The sequence below is a fragment of the Falco naumanni genome, chromosome 3, assembly GCF_017639655.2.
Source record: "Falco naumanni isolate bFalNau1 chromosome 3, bFalNau1.pat, whole genome shotgun sequence".
Lineage (NCBI taxonomy): Eukaryota > Metazoa > Chordata > Aves > Falconiformes > Falconidae > Falco > Falco naumanni.
In genome coordinates, this window is record NC_054056.1 from 345,443 (window position 1) to 367,185 (window position 21,743).

The 21,743-nt window shown below is 53.0% G+C and overlaps 1 protein-coding gene across 1 annotated transcript in view; it reads right to left on the reverse strand.

The window, feature by feature from the left end:
• Positions 1-295: 295 nt before the first annotated feature.
• SDC3 (syndecan 3) overlaps positions 296-21,743 on the reverse strand; it is a 41,299-nt gene continuing 19,851 nt past the window's right edge. The window contains exons 2-5 of the mRNA XM_040588697.1: positions 5,034-5,151; positions 3,983-4,578; positions 2,002-2,272; positions 296-1,110 (exon numbers count right to left, since the gene is read on the reverse strand). Coding sequence (XP_040444631.1) covers positions 944-1,110; positions 2,002-2,272; positions 3,983-4,578; positions 5,034-5,151 — 1,152 coding nt within the window. The 3' untranslated portion in view covers positions 296-943. The remainder of the gene's footprint in view (positions 1,111-2,001; positions 2,273-3,982; positions 4,579-5,033; positions 5,152-21,743) is intronic.

Consider the following 21,743-nt stretch of genomic DNA (forward strand, 5'->3'; position numbering starts at 1 on the left):
AAAACCACTGCTGTAGGTCATACTGCGCAAGCTGAGTTTTATTGGTCACAGTGAAAACCCAGCAAAAGCAAGGTCCCTTCTCATCCAAACCCCGCAGCGGCTGGTGACACGCAGTGTCTGTAGATTTAAGGTCTCTGGCTGTGCACAGCGATGCAGTGAAGTGAGGCAGTAGCAGGAGGGGAGCAGCATGAGAATCCCCAATGCAGCTTCTTGCTGCTCCACAAACTCTCCAAAGAGTTGATCTAAAGAGATCATTTCCAGCGTACTGGCCATGTTTGGGGGGGGGGGGGGTTTCCCCCTCACTCCACGAGCAAATCCCAGGGCATCAGGTATTCCAGCCCCTTGTGCTTTTTTTCAAGGTTCAAAGCATATTTGAGAGTTGCGTCCTCTCTTCAAACAGAAGCAGGGAGCCAGGTAATTCCTGCAAAGCAACCAACCCCATTCAAAAAGAAAATAAAAAGTAAAGAGGGAGGGAAAGATACATCCCTCCTTTCCAAAGGGAAAAAAAAAATAGGGGGAGATAAATCCAAACCAACCCCCCTGCGCCCCAGAGCTGGTAGAAGGTGTCCAGATCCTGGAGTCTGTTCTGTTGGTGGGAAAAGCCCCGTTAACCTCCGGCTGCCATCAGCAGCTTGACTGCCCCATCCCGGGCTCGCCAGAGCACCCCCCGGGCACAGGTTCCTTGGCGTTGGCTCCTTGCCCTGTCCCTCCCGCTAGCAGAAAGGCCAGTGGTACTCAGTCTGAACTCGACGATGCTCTGGGCACTTGATTTTTCATCATGCCGAAGGTGTGTTTTCTTCTTTAGCTGTTGCAGGTTTTGCTTTTTAAATTCACAGTCTGATCCAAAAAAGAGAGAGAGAGAGAGAGAGACTGGATGAAGTAGAGGAAGAGGGAGAGTTTGGAGTGGGGAGGGAGGGAGCGCAAGGCACGCCACGCTCTCCTTCTATGCGTAGAACTCCTCCTGCTTGTCGGGCTTCTGGTATGTCACGTTGGCTTGCTTGGGCTCCTCCAGCGTGTAACTGCCCTCATCCTTCTTCTTCATCCGGTAGATGAGCAGCATGACCAGGAAGGCAGCAAAGAGGGCTCCCACCACGCCGCCCACAATCACCGCTGCAACACAGAGAAGTGACACAGCCATCAGTGCCGCCCCGCACCCCCAGTCTGTCTTTCAGCACAAATACTGAGGGGGGGGGGGGAGGGGAATCATTTTGGTTTCCGGGGTTCATGCTTTGCAAGTTTGCGAGCAATTTTTTCTCCTGAACTCTATGGTTAAGAAAACTGAAAATGAAGGTGAGGTGCAATCGCATGATTCAAGGAGCTTCAACAAGCTCCCAAGTGCAGCAATGCTGAAGGGTGGGTAGGACGCAAAGGTATCTGCTCTACAGCTGCATAGTGGGTGATGGGCTGGCATGAGGCAGCTCAGGCACAGAGAGAGGTCCCTGCACAGGCTGTCACCTCATGCAAGGAGGGTGCAGAAAGTCCCCCAAAAAGCTGCTCATTTGGGCACCTGCCAGCACCTGCCACTATCAGCTGAAGACCACCAGCACAATAAATGTTCTGTCGTGCCATCACCTCCAGCTCCCTTAGGCTGGGACACTGACATCTCTGCCCCATCTCTGATGTCCCTCTGGCTGGGACAAGTGGCCCTCCCAGGGCACCTCCCTCCTCCCCTGCAGTTAGGGGTGGCCAGGTGGTATTCAGCCAACACTGTAGCACATCTTTCCCCTAACATCCTACATATTTCCTGGAAACCCATCTTAGCAAAAACAAACTGTGCACAGCTCTGCACACTCCTGGCAAAGACACGAAGACCCCTGGGACCCCCCCAGCACAGACCCTAGAGCTATTTTGGCAGATGAGTGTGGGTTATCCCAGGCTCCACACTATCCCAACACCCTGCCAAAGCCTGACCCCTCTCCCGGGGCACGGACAGCCCAGCAATCTGCCCCCGCTCCGAACACACCAGCTCTCCCCCTACAAGTCTGCAGCTGCCAGTCTCACCTATCAATACTTCTTTCCTCTCCAGGATGTTTTTCTGAGGGAGCTGAGCAGCCGAGTTACCAGAGTCTATCGTGTTGTCGATCATCCCTGGCTCTGCATTCTTGCCCAGCGCACGTCCCGATGGCGGTGTCACAACAGCCATCACCTCATTACCAAGCTCGGGACGAGTCGTCTCTTCCTCCTCCCGGATCTCAAAGTCCCCGCTGGGGCCGCTGCTGACTGGGACCTCCAGCTCGTTGTCAAGGACTGTCGTCACCTCCCCTGGCTCCATCTGGGAGAAAGGACAAGATGGAGCAGGGGACAAGGACCAAAGAGTGGTTCCTGCCTCCAGCAGCTCTGATGTGTCCAGAGGAAGGACATTACAGTACCAGTGATAGGCCCTCTCAGCAGCGAATATGGGGGATCATGTTGGACTGTCCCTTCCCTGTGCCACTGAAGTGGACGGTTATAATGCAAGCAAGCAACACAACCTCATATCGTGATGGTCACCAAAAGGCTGAGGCCACCGTGGCCGAGCTGGACCATTTTTCCCTGTCCCCACCCCAGGTGCCCTCGAGATGTACAAACTCCCACCTGTTCTCTGTAGCTTCCCCTAAAGAAAGCCCCACATCCCAGCCCCTCCTCTGGGCTCTGTGTAAACTGACAGCTGGCAGAAACATCTCACAGATGCTCCTCGCTAGACATGAAGTGATGCAACCGTCTGTGCTACAGCAACATAGCAAGTGTAAGGATCAGATGCTAAGGGTGAGCCCTGGGGGGGGGTCCCTTCCCTCCTCCCTTCAACCTGCTCTGATGCTTGGGGCCCTGCGGCATGGGGCAGGAGCAGGAAGATGGGTCCTTCTCACCCAGGACATGGAGCCAGCCCGGCTCCCTGCTGTGGTCCCTGACTAAGCCCCCTTGGCAAAGAGGCGAACCCAGCCTGGAGAGCAAACACAGGCCAGGCAAATAAGCTGCTCCATCCCCCCCAAGCCCAATGCTGACTTGTTCGTTGCCTTCTGTATATCCCCACACCTGCAGCTACCTCAGGGCCAAATCCCCCCCCACGACCTTCCCCCTTGTCCTGGCAGCCTGACCTATGTGTCCACATGCTGACCTGGACCACACTGAGCATCCTCGAGCAAAACCTTCCTAGGATCCCTCCTTCACGGGGCAAACAGCTCCCTCCACCTCTGCCTTGGGATGTTACAATTTGGGATGAGCAAAGTGCTTGATGGGATGAAGCTGGGTGAGTAGGAGCCCTCTCAGTGTCACGCTGCCCCCAGCACAAGCGCGTGGCTCACTGCTTCCCACAGGCAAGTGTTTTTGTGACAGAGATTAATTGAAGGTCAGCAAGAGCCCAGAGCGCTATACATACTATATATACGCAGAAAAGAGGGACTAGTTTAGACAAATCACTCCACCTTTCACTCAAAGTAGTTTTCAAAGGGTCCCTGAGGGGCTCTGAATGAGAGATGGATCAGCGGATTAAATCCCCTGCTCAGAACACCCAACGGGCTGGAAATGCACCATCAAGCCATAATTTCAGAGCATTTGGGCCTCCCACTAACAGGCTGCAAGTTGGGAAATGGTCTGATGAGCCCAGACACCAAAGCCAGAGGAAAGCCACTCTTTCCCTGTAAGGTGGTGGTACCCCCAGCCCTGCTCCACTCCTGCCTGGGGAAGCTGCTCTGGAGCAGCTGGGCAAGGCAGAGCCAGGGAAACCAGGAACACGTGGCATAGCCCTAGGTGCCCCCATCAGCTCCACACCAGCCCCATCACCAGGCTGTGCCTATGATAACCGCCCCCCTCCCTTTAATCTCCCCTCTCCAGCTCCCCAAATGTTCCACTCTCTGCAGAGCTGGGAAGAGCCCAACCTGGCTTGACCTCCCTCTGAGCAACTGGTTAAGGACAGATCAACCCCAAAGGTTTCCCATCACCATCACTTGGCTTCAAACATGACCCACAAGCCCTTTAGCAGGTGAGAAGGGCTCCTGCCTCCTACCTGGGGGGCTTCTGTGGGCGGCAGCGTGGTAGGACTGGATGGAAAAGCAGTGCTTTTTTCTGTGAGGTCTGCAGTCCTGGAGGTGGTTGGTTTTGGCAGGGACCTGGGCTTGGCTGTGCTGGTGGGGACAAGCCATGATGTGGCCACCTCTGTTGGCGTGCTGGTTTCGAGGGTGGAGGTGGTGGGTGTCTCCAGGGTCGTGGCCTGGGTGGTGGATGCCTTGGTGATGAAAGGGGGCAGGAATATCCAGATGGTGGTGGGCTTGGCAGTGGCCATGGTGGTGCTGGTGGTGGTTGTGGCCACAGTGGTAGTGGTGCTGGCCGTGGTGGTGGTTGTGGTGGTAGGGGAGTCTCTGGCAGTGGTACTGGTGGTGGTTGCTTTCCAGCTGGGGATCACTGGTGCCTTTGTCATCCTGGGGATATACAAGACACTGGTTGCCTGCTCGGGGGTGGTGTCCTCAGCAGGGAAAGGTTCAAAGGGGGTTGCCACAGGCTGCACCGAGGTGATGGGCAGCACAGCTGCTGTGGTGGGGAGCGTGACAGATGTGTCCGTGGTGAGGCTAACTGTTGTCTCGAGTCCCGACTCCTGCTCAAAATCTGAAAGAGGGGAAGAACAGCAAAGGGTGAAGCTGCTGCTGCCCCAGCATTTCTGAGGGCTGACACGCACCTGGCCTCACCCTCCAAAAAAATGAGAGCATGGACTGGTTCTGGGTTCAGCAGAAACCGAGGGCTATAAATGCCATGCGGTGGCTGAAGCCCCTCTCTGGGTTCAATGAAACATAACATATAACATGGCACATGCCATTGCGCTGGGGCAGGGCTAATCCTGACCATCAGGGCCAGAGACTTAAATGGGAAACAGAGCCACCTGAGCCCAACCTTCAGGACAGTTCCCTTTGCTTTTGTCTAGGAAGGGCAGGAAGGCAGCTCCGGAGGTGGATAAGGGGCGATATCCTCCTTCACATCCCATGGCAAGCCCCCTCTCTAGTCCCATCAAAACCCACAGACAGGCTCCCTAGGGACCCTTCTCCAGGAACCCTACAGCTACTTACACCCTGAGCCAGAGCCTGAGTAGACATCATCCAGTTCATCGTCCCCAAAGGGGTCATCATCCCCGGAGCCCTCCAGGTCCACGGGCCTCTCGTAGTTCTCATTGCGCCAGCGCTGAGCCTGCAGGGAGAGACGCATGAGCAGCTCTAGCCTGAGCAAATCAAAAGCGGTGCCTGCAGAGACACCCCCAGATAGCCCTCACAGAATGACACGCAGGTTCAAAGGGCCAGGAAAAAGCAAGACCAAGGGAGCAGGAGCACAGGCAGCACTCTCCAGCTGAACGACCCAGAATCATGGGATTTTTTTCCCCAAAAAACAATTCGCTGCTGCAAATCTTTCAGACGAGCTGACATTTTGTGGAAAGCTCACATTGACTCCAATAACATTTCCCATGGAAACAAGACCTCTGGAAAAGGGGGAAAAACCCAACAACTGCTTTGGAAACTGTTTAGAAAAATTATGAGTTTGGTTCTTCAGCTTGCTATTGTTTTGGTTCAGATGGTTTTCATGTGACTCCTGGCACAGGTGTGACAGTAACACACACTATCAGCTGCCATAACTTGGAAAATCTCAATATGAAACAATATCAGACTTCAAATATGCCACTGCTTTACAGTGCTGCTAAAACTTGAAGAGCCCTTGCTAGTAGGGCTCTTAAACATCTTGCTTTGCAGATCAAAGTGTCTCCTGTTTGTGTTGCAAGGAAATGGTTTGACACTTAATTACAAACCAAACAAGGAGGCTTTGATCTGCAAGATAGCATCAGATGTTCCAAGATGTACAAAGCCAGGTTAGTGTTTAAATTTAAAATAAGGGGTTGAAGGGTCCCTTTCACCTATTAGAGCACTTTACCTCTTGACAACACGTTTGAGTTTCTTAGTTTTCATTCCAGATTGGAACAAAAAGGACTTCCAAAAAGTCAGAAGGTCCATGACATAGAAATCTGGGACTTAATTCACACTTTGTCCCCACATCTCTTCTCCGAGAGCCCATCAGCTGCCGAAGGAGAGAAAACCCAGCAGCCCTCGGCTGCAGCAAGATGCCGGATCCAGGCTGGGAGATGGGAGGACCCTTCCCAGAGGCTGAGAGCTGATTGCTGCCGTGGTGCCCAAGCCAAGGAGATGTCTGCTGCCCAAACCCCACCTATATAGTCACTGGGGTGCTGCAGATATACCACTTGTGTCATACACCCATGGTGACAGCATAAGCACATTCTTGGGGACATAAATCTATCGGGAAGGTCAAGGGGAGTTGGGCTTTTAAGGGTCTGTCTGTCTTGAAAGTGCTGATGAGTTTTTTCTGGCTGGATCTATTCCTTTATCTCCAGTGATAGCAACGCTTCCCCCTATCACTGCAGCCACTGGTTATATCCTGCCAGTCTCCAATGCCCCACACACTTGCCAAATCACTGGGAAGAGCCAGTCTTTGCCCCCGCAAAAATGCACCATCCTGGCATTTCAAATTCACAGTCGCCAGCAGCTCATTGAAGAAGTCTGATTCTCTCTGCGTGACCTGCAAAGCCTTGCCATAATGGGAGCCATATGTCCCAGCGCCATCAAGCCTGTTTCTCCCTTAAATTGGAACCAGATGAGGCAGTTCCAGCCACCAAGCCCCAGCTCCCCCTTGCTTGGACCAAGAAACAAAAATGGAAGCACATAGCTCCAGCATGCCATGCCAGCCCCCATCCATCCATCCATCCATCCATCCATCCATCCATCTCACAGAACCAGTGAATGAATGCCCAGGAGAAGAGCCTGGAGTGATGCCGCAAGGGCAAATGGGTAGGTGTCAGTAAGAACTGTCCAGCCCTAAATCCAAAAGCAACCTGAAAAGCAGACTTTCCCACAAGACTAACACCCTTGTATTTTGATCAGACAGCAACTAAGCCCAGCACCCCCTGCTCAGCATATGTTCAGTAAGGAATCCGCAGGCACCGGTGCCTGATTCCAGCATCCTCCTCCCATGCCACCCACCAATGCTGTGCTCCAGCTTGCAGCTAGTGGCTCTCTGGCATGATGCAGATGTTTGGAGCTGGGAACCTTTCCTCTGGGCCTGACTCCTCCTCAGATCCTCACCCCTGCAATGCACATCACTCCCTCCAGGTTGAGGGAGCAGGATCTGTGCCACAGCCCTGCAGGGATCTATCTCCTGGAGCTGCTGACTGCAGCTGGAAAAACTTCACAGCAATAAGACACCTTCCGGGGCCAAAACTCGCCCTCCAGAGACAACTCCCCAAATGTGAGAGACATCTCTCCTGTGCCTGCCCCTCACATGCCAGCCTGCAGGAGAGCAGAGATGTTCTCAGCCAGGTTTTGTCCTAAGTGGATTCCAGAGGATCGGCAGCTGTCAGTGGAGTTTATACCAAGGAGGGACTCAAGCAGCCCGTGGCACAGGGCAGCCCGCCAGCAGCCCAGCTCCAGCTGCTGCCTGTCCAGCTCAGTGCATGGAATAACAGCTCCTGCACAATCAGGCACCACGCTGCTACTGCACTGCAACATTCATAAAGCTGCAGCCTTCCTGCTGCTCAGAGGAGGTGAAACATGACCTAACATGGGATGAGTTTCCCTTCTCTTGCTTGTCTGCAAGTCTCCAGAAGATGCTCCCGAACTGCTCCTGCATGCAGGTGAAGCTGGTGGTACAAAAGCAAGGCAAGCAGCAAAGGATACTGGGCAACCCTTTGATTGTCTCCAGCATCCTTCACCCTAGAATTGCATCTGCCCAGCATAAACCCCTCAATAACCACACAGCCAGGACCAGGCATGAGGGGACCCCCTGGCTGCAGCAAGCACAGCCCCAGCCCATCAAGCTTTACAAAGATTTATTAATAAAGACCTGTGAAATATCTCCAGGCATTCTCCACGCAGAGGGGGAGGTGTTAGGAACACGGTTGTTCCCAAAAAAAGCCCCCACATTGCTCCACTCCCGAAGTACTGATGTAAACCTCCTTCCAGCCAAGCTGCCCCAGATGCAGCACTGATGGTATCAGGTCAGGCGCATGCAATAAATCTTGGGAACAGTTGGTGTTTATGTGGATTTACTGCTGCTTAGATCATTAATGCCCTGCGTGCACCGAGCCCCGCAGCCATGCATGGCCCCCTGTTCCCCACCCCCTCCCCAGCAATGAAGAGGCTGCTCTCCCTTGCATGGTTGGGATGAAGGGGAGAGGAACAGTGATCTTGCCAGCCTGGGAAATCACAAATCATGCTGGATGGCAGCTCCCACCCCATGACCTGCAGCTGCCTCCCCATCCGTCACAGCCTCCATCACAGCAAAGATGCAGCTGGTTGGATTTGTCCCAAAAGAGAAAATTCATCCAGACTTTATCCTCGACCCAGCAGGTTCTGCATGGTTAGAGCAAGGCCAGAGGGAGCCCACTGGCAGGACCCCCTGCGCATGCTGGACCTGTCCTTCACAGCCCCTGGTCCCCAGGAATGATGTCAGGGACTGTCCCAAACCTGCTGCAGGAGGGATGGGATGGGGCTGCCGCCCCAGCCAGGATTGCAAGCCCAAAAAGACAGTTTTCCACTGTATGAACTTCATGCAAGCCACGTGCACCCCCTTCATCAGCCTCTTCCCATGGTTGGGATGGTGGGACACGCTCGCAGGACCCCCAGGACCTCTGTGCAGCCCTCTCCAGGCATCTGATGCAAAGCTGGGCCAGTGGACAGAGGCTCCTCAAGGCAGGGAGAAAACCCCAGCACAATGTCCTGGTCCCTGTGTCCCCTGCCGCATGCCGCCGCATGCCACCCCTTGCCCTGCCCTGCCCGCAGCAGGATGCCGAGGACCACTGATTAGCCAGCTCGAGCAGTTCTCATCCATGCAATTACAGCTTCCAAGCTAATGGATCTTGGCAGGCAGGGGGTTTCCGCTAACCAGCTCAGCACTGCTTCCCTCAGCTGGGCTTCATTAGGGAAATTAAACCGGGGTCAAGGTGAAGCTGCTGGAGGCAGCAGGGCCTAAGACACTGGCTGGTGATGTCTAAGTCCATGGGAGGTGAAAAGGTTTAAAAGTGCCCTGCGAGGTGGTGGCTTTCCACTGGGCCATGCTCAGGACTGTCTTGAAGAAAAGGAACCACTTGTATTACATCCCCGTGGCTCAGCCCATGAGCCCATCACTACCATGCTAGCCACAGGGGCAGCCTGGGCCAGCACCCAGCTCAGTCATCATCCATACCCCAATCACCCGCCCTATTCCCACTCCTCCAATGTCCAGAAAGGTCATAGATCTGCTACTATAACAGCAAGCCCTGATGCAAAGCACTCTCCATAGGTCAGGGTCAGAAAGTCAATCTTCAATAAATGTTCCTCCAATGCTCGAAACGACCCAAAATAAGTGCCAGACCCAAAGGATTTGGATGTCAGCAGCTTTAGAGTTGACAGGGCCACTACATTGAGCTCAGATAAGAAAAACATTCTCCTCTTGATCCCAGAGGACCCTTTTGCTCTGCAGCTGCCACGGGGCTGGATGAGACCAGCAGGCAGCAACACTCACTCAGCCACTTGCTGTCCCCTTTGACGCCTCACCTCTGAAGCTTGGCTGGCCCAGCCGGGAATGGCAGCCAAGGAGCCACAGCAGCAAAAATCACACCCAAATCCTGCACTAAGAGCCTTGGAAAGCAAGCAAGAGCTCAGAGCCCTTTGGCCTGGCACCATCAGAGCTGAGCAGGGATATTAGAGAGGCTTCAGTTCCTCTCCATCACCTATGTGCATCTAACCCAGCCAGCACAGCTGAAGCTCCATCCCTCCCTCTTCTCTCCCTTTACAAAGGTGGGAAACACCCTTTTACAGGTGAAAACACTTAAAGCTCAGGTAAAAGATCACCCTCAGCCCTCCCATGAGCAGCAATCTATGTACACCATAGGATTTGAGTACTGAAAAGATGGGGAAACTGAGGCACAGAGGGGACCTGCCTGCCACCTTCCTGTATGGTACAAACATGCTCCTACAGACCCCTCTGCAGTGTCCTGGGGAAGGGGACCAGCTGGTTTGGGTCTTCCTAAATCCCATGCACCCTTGCATCCCTCCTTCCCTAGGCAGGGAAGATTAGGGTGTTATATTTTTTAGGGTGTTCCCACTGTGTAGCAGGGCTTTTGCAAAGACTTAAAATTCCCTAAACCTGCCCCGAATATTAAACTCAAAATGTGCTGCTGTTGCAAAAGTGGTATCTACTGCTGAGTGTCTGGCTTTCACACCAGGAGGAAGGCAGCCTTATAAATCAATCCATCTTAACCACAGAGAAAGGCTGGTGAACCTCCCTGGGATGCTCTCAGGCCCTTTGCCGGTAGCCATCAGCATGGCAACTGTTGCTATGGAAACTGCCTCCTCCATGGTGATGCAGCCATTGCTGGTTTAGGGTGTTAGGTGGTGTCCTCCAGCACATTCACCTGAACCGGATCTGGGGTCTGCTTTCCTGGGGGTGTTGTGGGGAAGAAGGAATTAAATGGCTTCATGGGGTGGGCTGTGGTGGGAGAAGGGGAGAAGAGCTGCCCCTGAAAACATGGAGGAGCTCCTTGGGGAGCAGTCGGCGGGGGGGGGGGGGGGGCGGGCAAAAAATCCTGACTTGAGTCCTGGCATCTGCTGTCTGCAGGACTTTGTGGAGGGTCAGAGCATCTCCCTCTGCCCCAGCAGCCCTGGATGGGAGTTATCTGCCCCAGTCTGGGTGGTGGAAGTGATTGAAGGCTGTGGATGTTTCTCACCCCCCCCCAGCTGTGGACAGAAGATCAAGAGTTTTCCCTGAGGGAATCACAAAGGAAATAGTAAGAGCTGAAATGTAGTGGTTTCTAAGGCAGCTGGGATGTAGGCTTGGTTTGTGCCTGGAGCTCAGGCTGGTGATGACGGGGTGGAAGCTAGGTGGTAAAGTCCTTTCCCTGGTATGTGTGTAAGGCTCATTGGCAGCGTGCATGGTAAGCAGAGCTGAGCAACTCCAGAGGCAAAGCAAACCCAAGCAAAGCATCACAGCCTGAGGACCCCATGTGCCTCTTCCCACTGCCTCCAGCTGCAGCCCCAGCACCACACATGGGGTTCAAGACAAGAAGGCTCCTGCTGCAGGGAGACCTGGCATGGCAGGCTGCAGACAGAGGCGATTTTATCCCATGATATGGGTGTCCATGGCCACCCAGCAGTCTCTGGCACAACTCTGGGGCATGAGACTGGGCCAAGGCAGGGGGAAAGATGCATGTGGAGAGCATCAACAGGGACAAAGGGGACCAGCCTGTCCCACATCCCCACAGGTGGGCAGTTAAAAAGGAAAAGAAAGACTGAATTAGTGTGAAAGCAGCCTGGAAGAAGGGACAGGGTTTGCAGGTGAGCACAAGGACCAGCTTGCCACCCCACCCCTCCCCACCCCCTGGTGCCAAGCACAGGTTCTTGTCTCTACATCCCATCCTGCTTGCAAAACAAACAGCAAAAACAGAAAGCCAAAGCCCCAAAGGTCTTGTTTGCACTTCAGCCCAGTGAGAGCTTTGGGAAGCTGAGACCCCCTGCTCCCAGCAGCAGCCCCGCAGCCCTGCACGCTGCAAGGGCAAGGGGAGAGCACAAGATGGGCAGGAGACTGGCCTTGACAGGATGAAGCAATGCAAATGGCGATGGCAGTGTGCAAGAGTAACAGCAACCCGGGTCGTGTCCTTCAAGGGAGATGCTGAATCTGGCCATGTTGGAAAGCTCGGAATGAGGCAGCCAGGGTCAGCAATCCGTCAGGGGCAGAAAGCTGTTTTCTCCAGGAAAACACATTTGAACTGAGAACATATTGCAGGAAAGGTGTTGATTATTTCTATGATATTTTCCACAGGATATTTTCAATTAATCACCCCTTGAAAGCACTTTTCTGGTGGTTTATATAGAAAACCTTAATAACTCACCCCAACATGTGATTTAGTGATACCATAAACAGTTGAAATAATATTAACTTGCACATAAAGTTGGAAAGAAAACATTGCTTCTGAACCTTGAAGACTCCACAATTCTTTTCCCACTACAAAAAATCACTGAATTTCCACTCTTCGATCCAAGGCTGTGAGTTAAAAATAAATCTGTTGGAAAGCTGCTCCAGACAGCATCTCAGTGCTGCCGGGACCTGCTGCTTTGGGAAAAGACCTCAGTGTCACAGCATGGTCAGCCCCAGCCAATATTTTGCCCACAGACTGCTGCTAGAGATCACCAAAGCTGTTTAGATGGCTGTGACAAAGCTGAGGAGGCTGGGCTAGAAGGCAGTGCCACAGCATAGCTGGAGTTCGGGGGTGCAGGATGCTGGTGGAAACCCGGGGACTGGTGCTTACAACCAGCAGAGATCCCACTCGCAAGAGGTAGTGTGAGCTCAGGCAAGCAGTAGCCAGTTATTTCGTGTAACTTCATTCTTTCTCAGGTTAATTAAGTCCCTGAATAAGAGCTGCCTAAGCCCCAGTACATTTTGATTTAATAGGCCGATTATTTTATGCAAGTAAAATAATCATTAACATTTACCAAGGACCAGCAATTATTCTGGCTTTGTATCGATTATCTGCTGCCAATGCAGGCAACACTGCAAGGAGCCAGGCTGGGTGCAGGCGCATCCCAAAACCGGCATTTGCACGCATGTGCTTGTGAGTGTTTAACCATCGCTCAGGGAATATAACGAACCTCCAGGCCAGGTAATCTGGACCAGGCTCAGCTCTTCAAATAGCATTTCTTCCTCTTCCTCCTTGGAATCATCTGTCTCCACTGTAATTTTTTATCCCAATTCTTCAATGGATTAGTGCCAGATCCTTCCCCACTACACAATAAATATCCCTGAGCCAGGGCTGGCATGAAAAATAGCAAACCTCCCAAAATAAATTGTTGCTAACACCTCATCTCCCAGTACGCTCCGCTTTTTACCTCCAGGGAGATGGAGGAGAAAAAAACCCAAACACACAAACAAAAGTCCCCACCTCCTGCTATGTGCAAAACGTCACATGAAGAGGCACAAATGAGCCCTGTGAGCCTCTGCCACGCGTCGGCTGGGATTGCATCAGGTAATTGAGGTGGCTTCTTGGGGTTCCCCTGGGGTGGCAGGTCCCCCTAAGCACGCTCGGGAACTGCCGTGTTTGGCTCCTGCTGCATCCATAGTGGATCAAAGCATGATCCTTTGTCCCATGGCTGTGGGTTTGGCCACAGCTGATGGAGCACTTGGCTGGAAATCATTCTATCGGCAGATGTGAGAGTGAAGCTGGAGGTTCCCCCAAGCCTGGGTGACCCAGCACAGGGAAAAAGCCAAGCCATAGCGGGGCTCTATAGACATGCCTTGGTCCCCAGGAATGGGGAAAGTGCCGTGCCACAGCCTGGAGCACCATGATACCTGCTTGCTGAAAAATCCCAAACTTACGGTGCTCTCCATCCTCCTACCATCAACATCCTGCTAATCCAGGGCGGGCAACAGGGACAGCCTGCATGGGATGGAGCAAAACCAGCCAGGCTAGCAGGCAGGGACAGGCAGGGGTCAGACAGCTGGGGTGCCTGGCCTCCTCCACCTCCCTGTTTTACCTGACTGGGCAGATATCTTTTCCACCCCAAAGGATTCACAGTGTGCTCTAGACTCATTAATTCCCATAGGATCGCACATTGCCATGGTGACAGAGGCAGCCGCGGGAAAATCCTGCCCTCCCCGGCACACTGCCCGCAGACCCCAGACCACCATCCACCGATGCTCACAGTGGGTCCCAGCCCCACCCCGCTCCATCCACCATTTCCTTCCTGGGACTCCGAAGCCGCTGCCGTCAGCAGGAACTTCCCCAGTCATTACAGAATTGATTTAATTTGCTCTGCTCCATAATCCTATCACAGCTTAACATGCAAAACTGTCTTGAGCTTTTCTCACCTTCCACAAAGGCGCATTTCAGTGCTCACTCCCCGCCCTAAGACTCAGCTCTCCATAGAGCTGCAAAATAGGACTTTATATATATATATATACATATCTTTCCGTGCCCTTCCTCAAGCGCTTGGCACAGGGACTGCCGCTATGTCTGTTAAACACCTCCCCTACGGCCTCCTGGCAGCAGGACATTGCTAACTGGCACTTCGGGATTCACACACTTCCCATCTTGCCTCCGGCTCCCCCACAGAGATCCAGCAGCCCCAGGGCTGCTCGCCCTACCCAACCCACGGTGAAGCCAGTCCCATGCTCCACACCCAGGCCATGGCGGTAGTGTTCAGCCAAGACAAACCTCCTCGGTGTTGTTGAGGGGCAGGGAGCTGTAGGCACAGCCACATGCTCAGGTGGCACACACAGGGGACAAGTCACCACATGCCTCAGTTTACCTGTCTGCAAAATAGGTGTAAATAATGCAGGGCAGGGGGTGGGAACAGGCAGGGGCTCCTCTCCCATGCCCAGGGCTCTGGGGACCACAGTGCATCTCTGCAGAGGGGCAGCCATGTGTCACAGCCCGCTGACCCAGCAGCTCATGTTTCTCTGCTCCCCCATCTCCCCAGATGCAACTCTGGGCTGAAAATTATGGTTTCCCCACCAGCCAGACAACTAAAAGGGGGAGCATCCCCCTCCCCAGGGGAGGCAGAGATTATAACCCATTGTGCCATGGATTAGATCGTGTCTGCTAGTGCTGGTGGGCAGCACACTGTGGGAAAGGGCATCATCAGTCCTTGCCTCAGTTTCCCCCTTCCCCAAGGACTGTGGGGGAAAGGCACAATGTCCTCTCCAACCAGGACTCAACCTCCTGATGTGGGATGACAGCAGCGATGAGCTGGAAGGCAGAGCTGGAGAGGGACAGGTCTGGTCAGATTCTGCGGCTTGCTTTAACTTTGCCACAGCCCCAGCACACCAGAGACCCTCACTGTTAGAGCAGATATTAAAAAAAATCAAATTGAGACTTGAATGAAGCCAGGGGCCACCATCACATTAAAGAGAGGTTAAAAACCTTGTTACGGGGATTGGAGGTTTTCAGCTGTGCAAATGCCATGGTGGCCAGAGCTCAGACACCAGAAGCTCAATGGAAAGTTTTGCACACCCAGAGCTTTGTCCTATAGAAAAACAAACCTGAGGAGGAGGAGCTGCAGGGGAACATGAGTGGGGAAGAACTAGGGTGCTGCACCTTGCTGGAAAGCAGCCTCGTCTCTCCTAATTACACTCCTAATTGCACCTGAGAGCGTTTTGGTGAGGACCTAAACTAATTATTCCCACTTAACATGACACCTTCAGGCATCCTCCTGCTTGTTGCCCATAATAAGTAGGTGAAAATAAATGGCTCCATGGTTATTTTGGCCTTGTAAGGGGTTTTCTCCAGTCCCAAGAACGGGACTATTTCTTTTGGTTGGTCACTAGAGACTCAGCCTTACAAAGCCAATGGCAGCCATGGCTGCAGCCAAGCATGAGCCCTGTCGAGGGCTGTGTGCCTTTTTGGCAACAGCTTGAGCTCCTCTGCACATCCAAATCTCCCCAGCCAGATGGCTGGGCTGATTACAAGTTTCCCAGGTCACCCAAGGGCAACACCAGCATTTCTACAGGCCCACCAGCTCCCATGTGAGGACAAAATATTTACTCTCCCAGCCTTAGAGAGGGAAGGAGCTTTTTTTCCCCCCTTTCCACCCTATTTGCTGCCAACAGGAGCCCATTTGCTTCCCTTCTTCATGGCCAGGGAAGGACAGGCACTGCAGCTGGAGAAAAGCCACTGTCATGCACCCCATGCCCATGAGCCCTGTGGAGCAACCAGGTCTCTCCAGGTTCAGTTTTTCTTCACAACTCCAGCAGCAGAAAGGGGGAATAGCTGCAGGGATGGTTTGATGCACAGCACCTTGGACACTGGCATCGTTGTTCTCTACTGGCCACACTGCACGGCCAGAGCTGGGGAAACCTAATCCTGCTCCCTCCCTGCTCGGATTTCCCAGGTCTTCTGTATTAAAGCACTGACAAGGCAGGCAGCAGTGCTAACAAAATATTACAGTGGTGCCAGCCCTTGAGACACAATGACTTAATGCCCAGTGCATTAAAAACAAGGCAGGGATGCATCAAGGTTTTGCATGCACTGTGTGCCCGTCTCCTCTATTTATTGCAAGCCCCTGAGCTGGGACGAACTCTGGCAAGGGGATTAATCCTTGTTGAGACCGTCCTGAGAACAAGCTGCAAAAGCAAAACCCAGAAGGGATGTGGGGAGGAGCGCCTGGAGTGACTGGTGTGCAGGGATAGTGCTGTGGCCAGCAGGTTCCCAGGGAAGTGCAGTGATTACCTGGGACTGATATGCCACTGGCACTCAGGGAAGGCACCTGGTGTTGGGGATGAAGAGAGAGTTAATCAGCCCTTGAGGGATGTGCACATGCCAAGTGTTGCTTGCTTGATGCTTAAATACCCAATTTTTTTGCACCTTAAAAACAGATCTACAGGTGATTAGATTCAGAGCAACCAGGCTTTAGTACTGCAAAGGGGGTGCGAAAACCCCAGCTCAGGCTCCTTGCAAACAGCGAGCAGTTCCCAGCACCTGTGGAAGCGCTTCTCACTGCTGAGAGTAACCGACTTTCTGTTGTCTTGCCTCATCACTCAGCTCTCCAATGAGAATTAGAGCAGTGTGGGGAGTTCACACCGGACTCCCCACCCTCCCTGCCATGCCCAGGGAGGAGAGGTGATGCCACAAAGCAGAGAAAGGCCAGCAGGCAGCCTGGGGCTGTACCCTGGCTCTACCCAGCCCCTCTGAGCAAAACAGCAGTTATCCAGGCCACAAGATTAATTTCATCTGTATTTTTCAGCTGCAAAATCAGCCCGCCTTCCTCCAGAAGTGCTCAGGAGCAGGTTGACATTTCGCACCCCCAGCAGACTGCCAATGGAGCTCCTTGATTTAGGGGGAAAAAAACCTACCACAATGGCATTTCCTCTTTCTAGTCCACGCACAAAGAGCCCTCACCTATATTTATCTGCCCTGAACTTTATCTGCTGCAGTTACTCATCTGGAAATGTAATCAATCTCCCTTCCAACAGCACTGGCCCCTTCAGCTCAGCAGCTGCACAGCCATCCTCCCCTCTGCATCCAGAGGCATTAAGCAATCAAACCTGATGTGTGCTAAAGAAAAATACAAATGCAATTTAAAACCCCCAGTTTTCCCTGAAAGGGGCAGCTCATGCATTTGTTAAAACTCTGCCTTTTTGGGTGTTGCCCTGTTTTGTGCAAAGGGAGGAGAAATGGTCCCAGGGGACCAGCCGGCTGTGTGACCACTGGGACAGCCCCCAACAACGGGGTCAGCACAAACATGGCAACCACTGAGACACCAGGACCTGGTTCCCGATGTGTCCCATCTGGAAGTGCTTAGGCTCTGCACTGCGCCAATGAAGCTAAAGTTTCGAGATGAAAGAAAATGTCTCAACTCTGCCAAAGATCAGAGCCTTGACCTGAGCGGTGCCCATCTCTTGTTACTGGTTCTTGCCCAGGAAACGCCGCCAGCCCCGCAGGGCTCAGCTTATTGAGAAAATAAAAGAGCTGAAGGCTTCAAGCCTTATAAATGAGCAAAGCTTCTGGCAATGGACAAAGCCACTTCACGCTCTCGTTGCCCCCACACCAGGAATGAGGGATTTGGATGCTTTTTGCATGTGGTGGGAAACATTTCGAGGTATCCTGCCCATGTGTGATGGGTGTATGCGTGTAAGGGGGTTATGTTGCTGGAAGGAGTTGTTCAAATATTTATACAGCCCAAGCCTCCTTGTTTCCTGCCCTCAGATGAAGTCCTCTTAATGAAATGTAACTAAACAAGCCATTTCCATTCTGCTTTTCCAACTACAATTACAGCTGATACAGTAAGCAGGATGGCAGTGTTTCAGCACCCCACCAGAGAAATTAAAACCAGCATCCTTAAGGCAGCATCTACCAGTCAGCACCAGCCCCAGAGCTTTAAGAAGAGGGTTTGCATTTTGGTGGTGTGACCTCACCAGGGTCGCACCATCCATCATGGGGCTAAAATGGCATCACCGGTCCTGGAGCAAGAGCCCTGTGTGCCAGCAGCTCAGGAGAACTGCCAGGTCAGCCCCACCCAGCCCCTGACTGTCCTTTGCCGCCTTCTCTGTGTGGAATATTACCATCATCACAGCAGGTATTTAATAGCAGCTGAAGGAGAGCAGCAGGACTGTGCACAGGGAGTGCATGTGCTGGAGCTGATATCCGTCGTCTGGAGGGAAATGCCCCTTACAGAGCCTTTCCTGCATACCTCCAACTCACCCATCCCAAAGCACTGGGTGACAGAAGGGGAAAACCATCCTCCTGTGTTTGACAGGGAGAGGGAAACTGAGTCAGAGCAAGGGAATGGATGTCAGTGGCAGAGTCCATCATCTTCTTAATAAATAAGGGCAGCCTTTGCTCTTCTCCACCTTTTCAAGCTGGCAGGGGTCAGACAGACAGCAAGACATCCCAGTGGGCAGGGCTACCAGTAGAAAGCAGGTTCAAGCCCTTCCTCCACCACGTTTCCATCAACAGTTGGTAAAAGCCCTTTGCCATCCTCCAGCACTGCACATTTTGAAGATGGGTCACTTGGGCAGCGAAGAAGGATTTCTACCCCTTCCATGCTTGCCAGAGCCCAAGGCAGTACTGTGCCACCAGCAGAGAAGACAGGCTGGGTGCTGTGCCCCTTGGGTGCTGGGTGCCATGCCCGCTGGGTGCATCAGCAAGAGGGACAGACACCCAAAATCAGTTCCTTTCTCCTTGGGAAAAGCAATCTTGTGTTTCCTGTGGAGAGGAGGTCTCCAGCAGCTCGAGGCAGCAGTCAGGGGTACTGCTGCACATCACGGGTAGATGAATCCTGGGAATGGCTGAAGACAAATCCCTGGTGCCCACAGAGCTGAGTATCTCCAGCCTGGGTGCCTCGAAGCATCCTGCCAGCAGGATCAGGTCAGGGTTGCAGTGACCCAGGGGACAGCCACATCTGTGCACACTTACAACAGCCCATGCCAGAGTAGGGAAAGACCCCGCAGCCCAGCGGCAGGGCTCTGCTTCACCCCTCAGGGGGATTAGCAGGGCAGAAAGCCGTGCAACGGGACCATGCTTCATTCCAGGGACAGGGCAGCATTCTGGTGCGACACACACTTCCACAAGCTCCACACCCCTCACCAAGGACAGCTGTCAGTTGTAGGGCCAGTCTGGCCTGCAGGGAGCATCCCCTCTGCCATTCAGGTGGGGAAACTGAGCCACAAAGCAACCAGGTAGCATCTCCTCAAAGGCCTGCACTAGCCTGGGAGAGGTTCCAGGAGTCCAGTCTCACACAGCCTCTCCTCAGGGGATGTGGAAAGCCAAAAATCGGTGTGTCTGTGGTGTCTGGGCCATCACCTGATCCAGCATCTCTCTCAATGCACTCGCAGCCCTATCTGGCCCTGCTGCAGTGATGGGGCTCCCTGGAAAACAACTTAAAAAAGGCAAAAAACCCACCAGAAAAAAAAAAAATATTTCAGCTCATCAGTTCGGGGGTTTTTTCCAGATCTAAAATTGATCAAAATAAACCCAGTGATCTGACTTGGCTGTTTCTATTTAGGACTTGAATAAGGACTTGTGAGCCCAAAAGCTTATGTGCTTTGGAGCTTTTTTTCCCCAACCGCATTGGTTGCTCTAATAAAAGATACAGCTTGTCCCTGCCAGCCTCCTCACACTCACATCCTTCGACTGTCACGCTTCCACCCGTACAACTACCACTACCATTGATTTCTCCACTGGCTGGAGCAGCAGCAAAGTCCCTGACTGCTATCACTCAGGAGCAACAAGGTTACAACTCACTCAGCTACTGCTTAGTCTGCAAAAAAAAAAATTTAAAAGCAAGAATTTAGGTTCAAAAATCTGCTTCCTTCTCCCTAATTATTTTCACAGCCAGTGGTGATCTTCCCACCACGTTCCCAGCCCTGTATAGGGCTCAGCACGAATCCTGAACACCCACCCAGTGCCACAAATGATGCTGGAAAAGCCATGGGAGGCGGTCTGCATGCAAGGGAAGCAGCAAGGCTCGGGTGCAAGCAAGCTGGGAAAGCAAGGCCAGAGCACAGCCTTGGATGAAGGCAGCTGCCTGGCTGTGTTCGCATCCCCTTGGTCATTTTGCTGTGAGTGGGGAGAGTGGGAGTCTCGGGGAAGCAGGTCTGTGCTAGGGAGCACATCTGGATGCTCAGGCTGGGGATGGGGGACTGAAACACTGGGATGCAGCACAGGTGACATACAGGGGACTGCAGTCCCAAAGACTGGCTCTCCCTGGGTGCGTACTCCCCATGTTCCAAGCTGAAATGGTGATGCTTCTGCAAATTGGGCTCCCAGCTCCTCTAAATCCAGAATATCTCCCTCCCGCTGCCCCTTCCAGCCTTCCCTTGTGCAAGGAGAGCCATGGGACATGCACTTTGCTGCAAATCCACCGCAATACAGCCCCAGCAGTTGGGCTTGCACAGCTCCTCATCCCCCACCAGCAGATTCTGGCCCCGGCTGGGTGGCACTCTTACCCCAGCCTGGCAGTCACTCACTTGAAAGCAAACCCAAGCTCTCCCCTTGCTCACTTGCTCTGCCCCACAGCCAGTTCAGCGAGGGACAGAGTGAGGATTAAGGATGCGATACTGGAGGGGATTACCCGCAGCCCTCACTGGGCACTCAGATCCCAGCAGATTGCCTGTGCTGTGGGGGAGGGCAGCATAAAACCTCATGCCTTTGCATCTGATGGATTTTTATGATGTAATAAAATGGAGGATTTACCTGGGGAGGATTAAATGCTAAAATTATACCGGGGAGGTGTGCGTGCAGTAGCAGAAGCAAGCGACATCTATTGCAACACTGTGATGCGTGAGCAATCCTCATCTGACTGAAGGGGCACTTTTTCCCCAGGAATTTATAACCTTCTGCCAGGCACCTCCACCCCCTTTTCACCCATGGGGAAACTGAGTCATGGAGCAAATCCCCAGCATGGCCGTAAGTCACCTCTCCATCAGCTTCACCACAAACAACCTCTGAAAAGAGTGGGAATTGCCCTTGCCCTTCCCTACAGCCACAAACATCAGCACCCCTCAGCACCCTAACCTCCAAGTTGCACCCAGCAGCTTGGAGCTCATGTTCATCCCAGCTCCAATTTGCCTTTCCTCCTGCCTGCTTCCCAAAATGCACAAGGACGTGGGCCTGTAGATAAAAAGCCCTATTTTTAGCACCTCATATCATTAACCTCTGAGACTCTGCTACGTGTGGCATCCCCAGGGACAAGGTTTCAGAAGGGTGCATCAAACCCAGGGACAAGGAAGGCATGCTTACATCAGCCAGAATAAAAAACAGGTTACAAATACGCACATTGCTGGTGTAGAGAAGTGGGTCCCCTCTATACTCACCCCCAACTATCTGAAGTAAAGTGGTTTACACACTCCAAGCTGCAACCAAAACGTGGATTCAGGATCTCATCCCAACCTGTGAGCAGGAATGCTGGCAAAGTGGTGACAGTTGTGCTCTCCCTGGCCCCGAAACCCCACCAGCACTGAGCTGAGTGTGCAGCTTGGACAAACACGGAGGATTAATGCAGTTTCCTTTTGCAGCTGCTGCAGGGATGCTCCGGAGGATGCTCTCCGCACACACTACGTAGAAATCCTGATTTCTGCCCTTTGTAGAGGATGAGGCTGTGCTTGCCCAGCTGGGCTTTGCCAAGCCCCACTCCCTGCCCAAAGCCATGCCCGGGGCTCCTGGCAGCAGAGCAGCATGATGCCAGGCTGCTGCAGGGATGGGAGCAGGATAAATAGTGTGGGTGACCCACTGCCAAGGGATGTTTCTTGGAAAT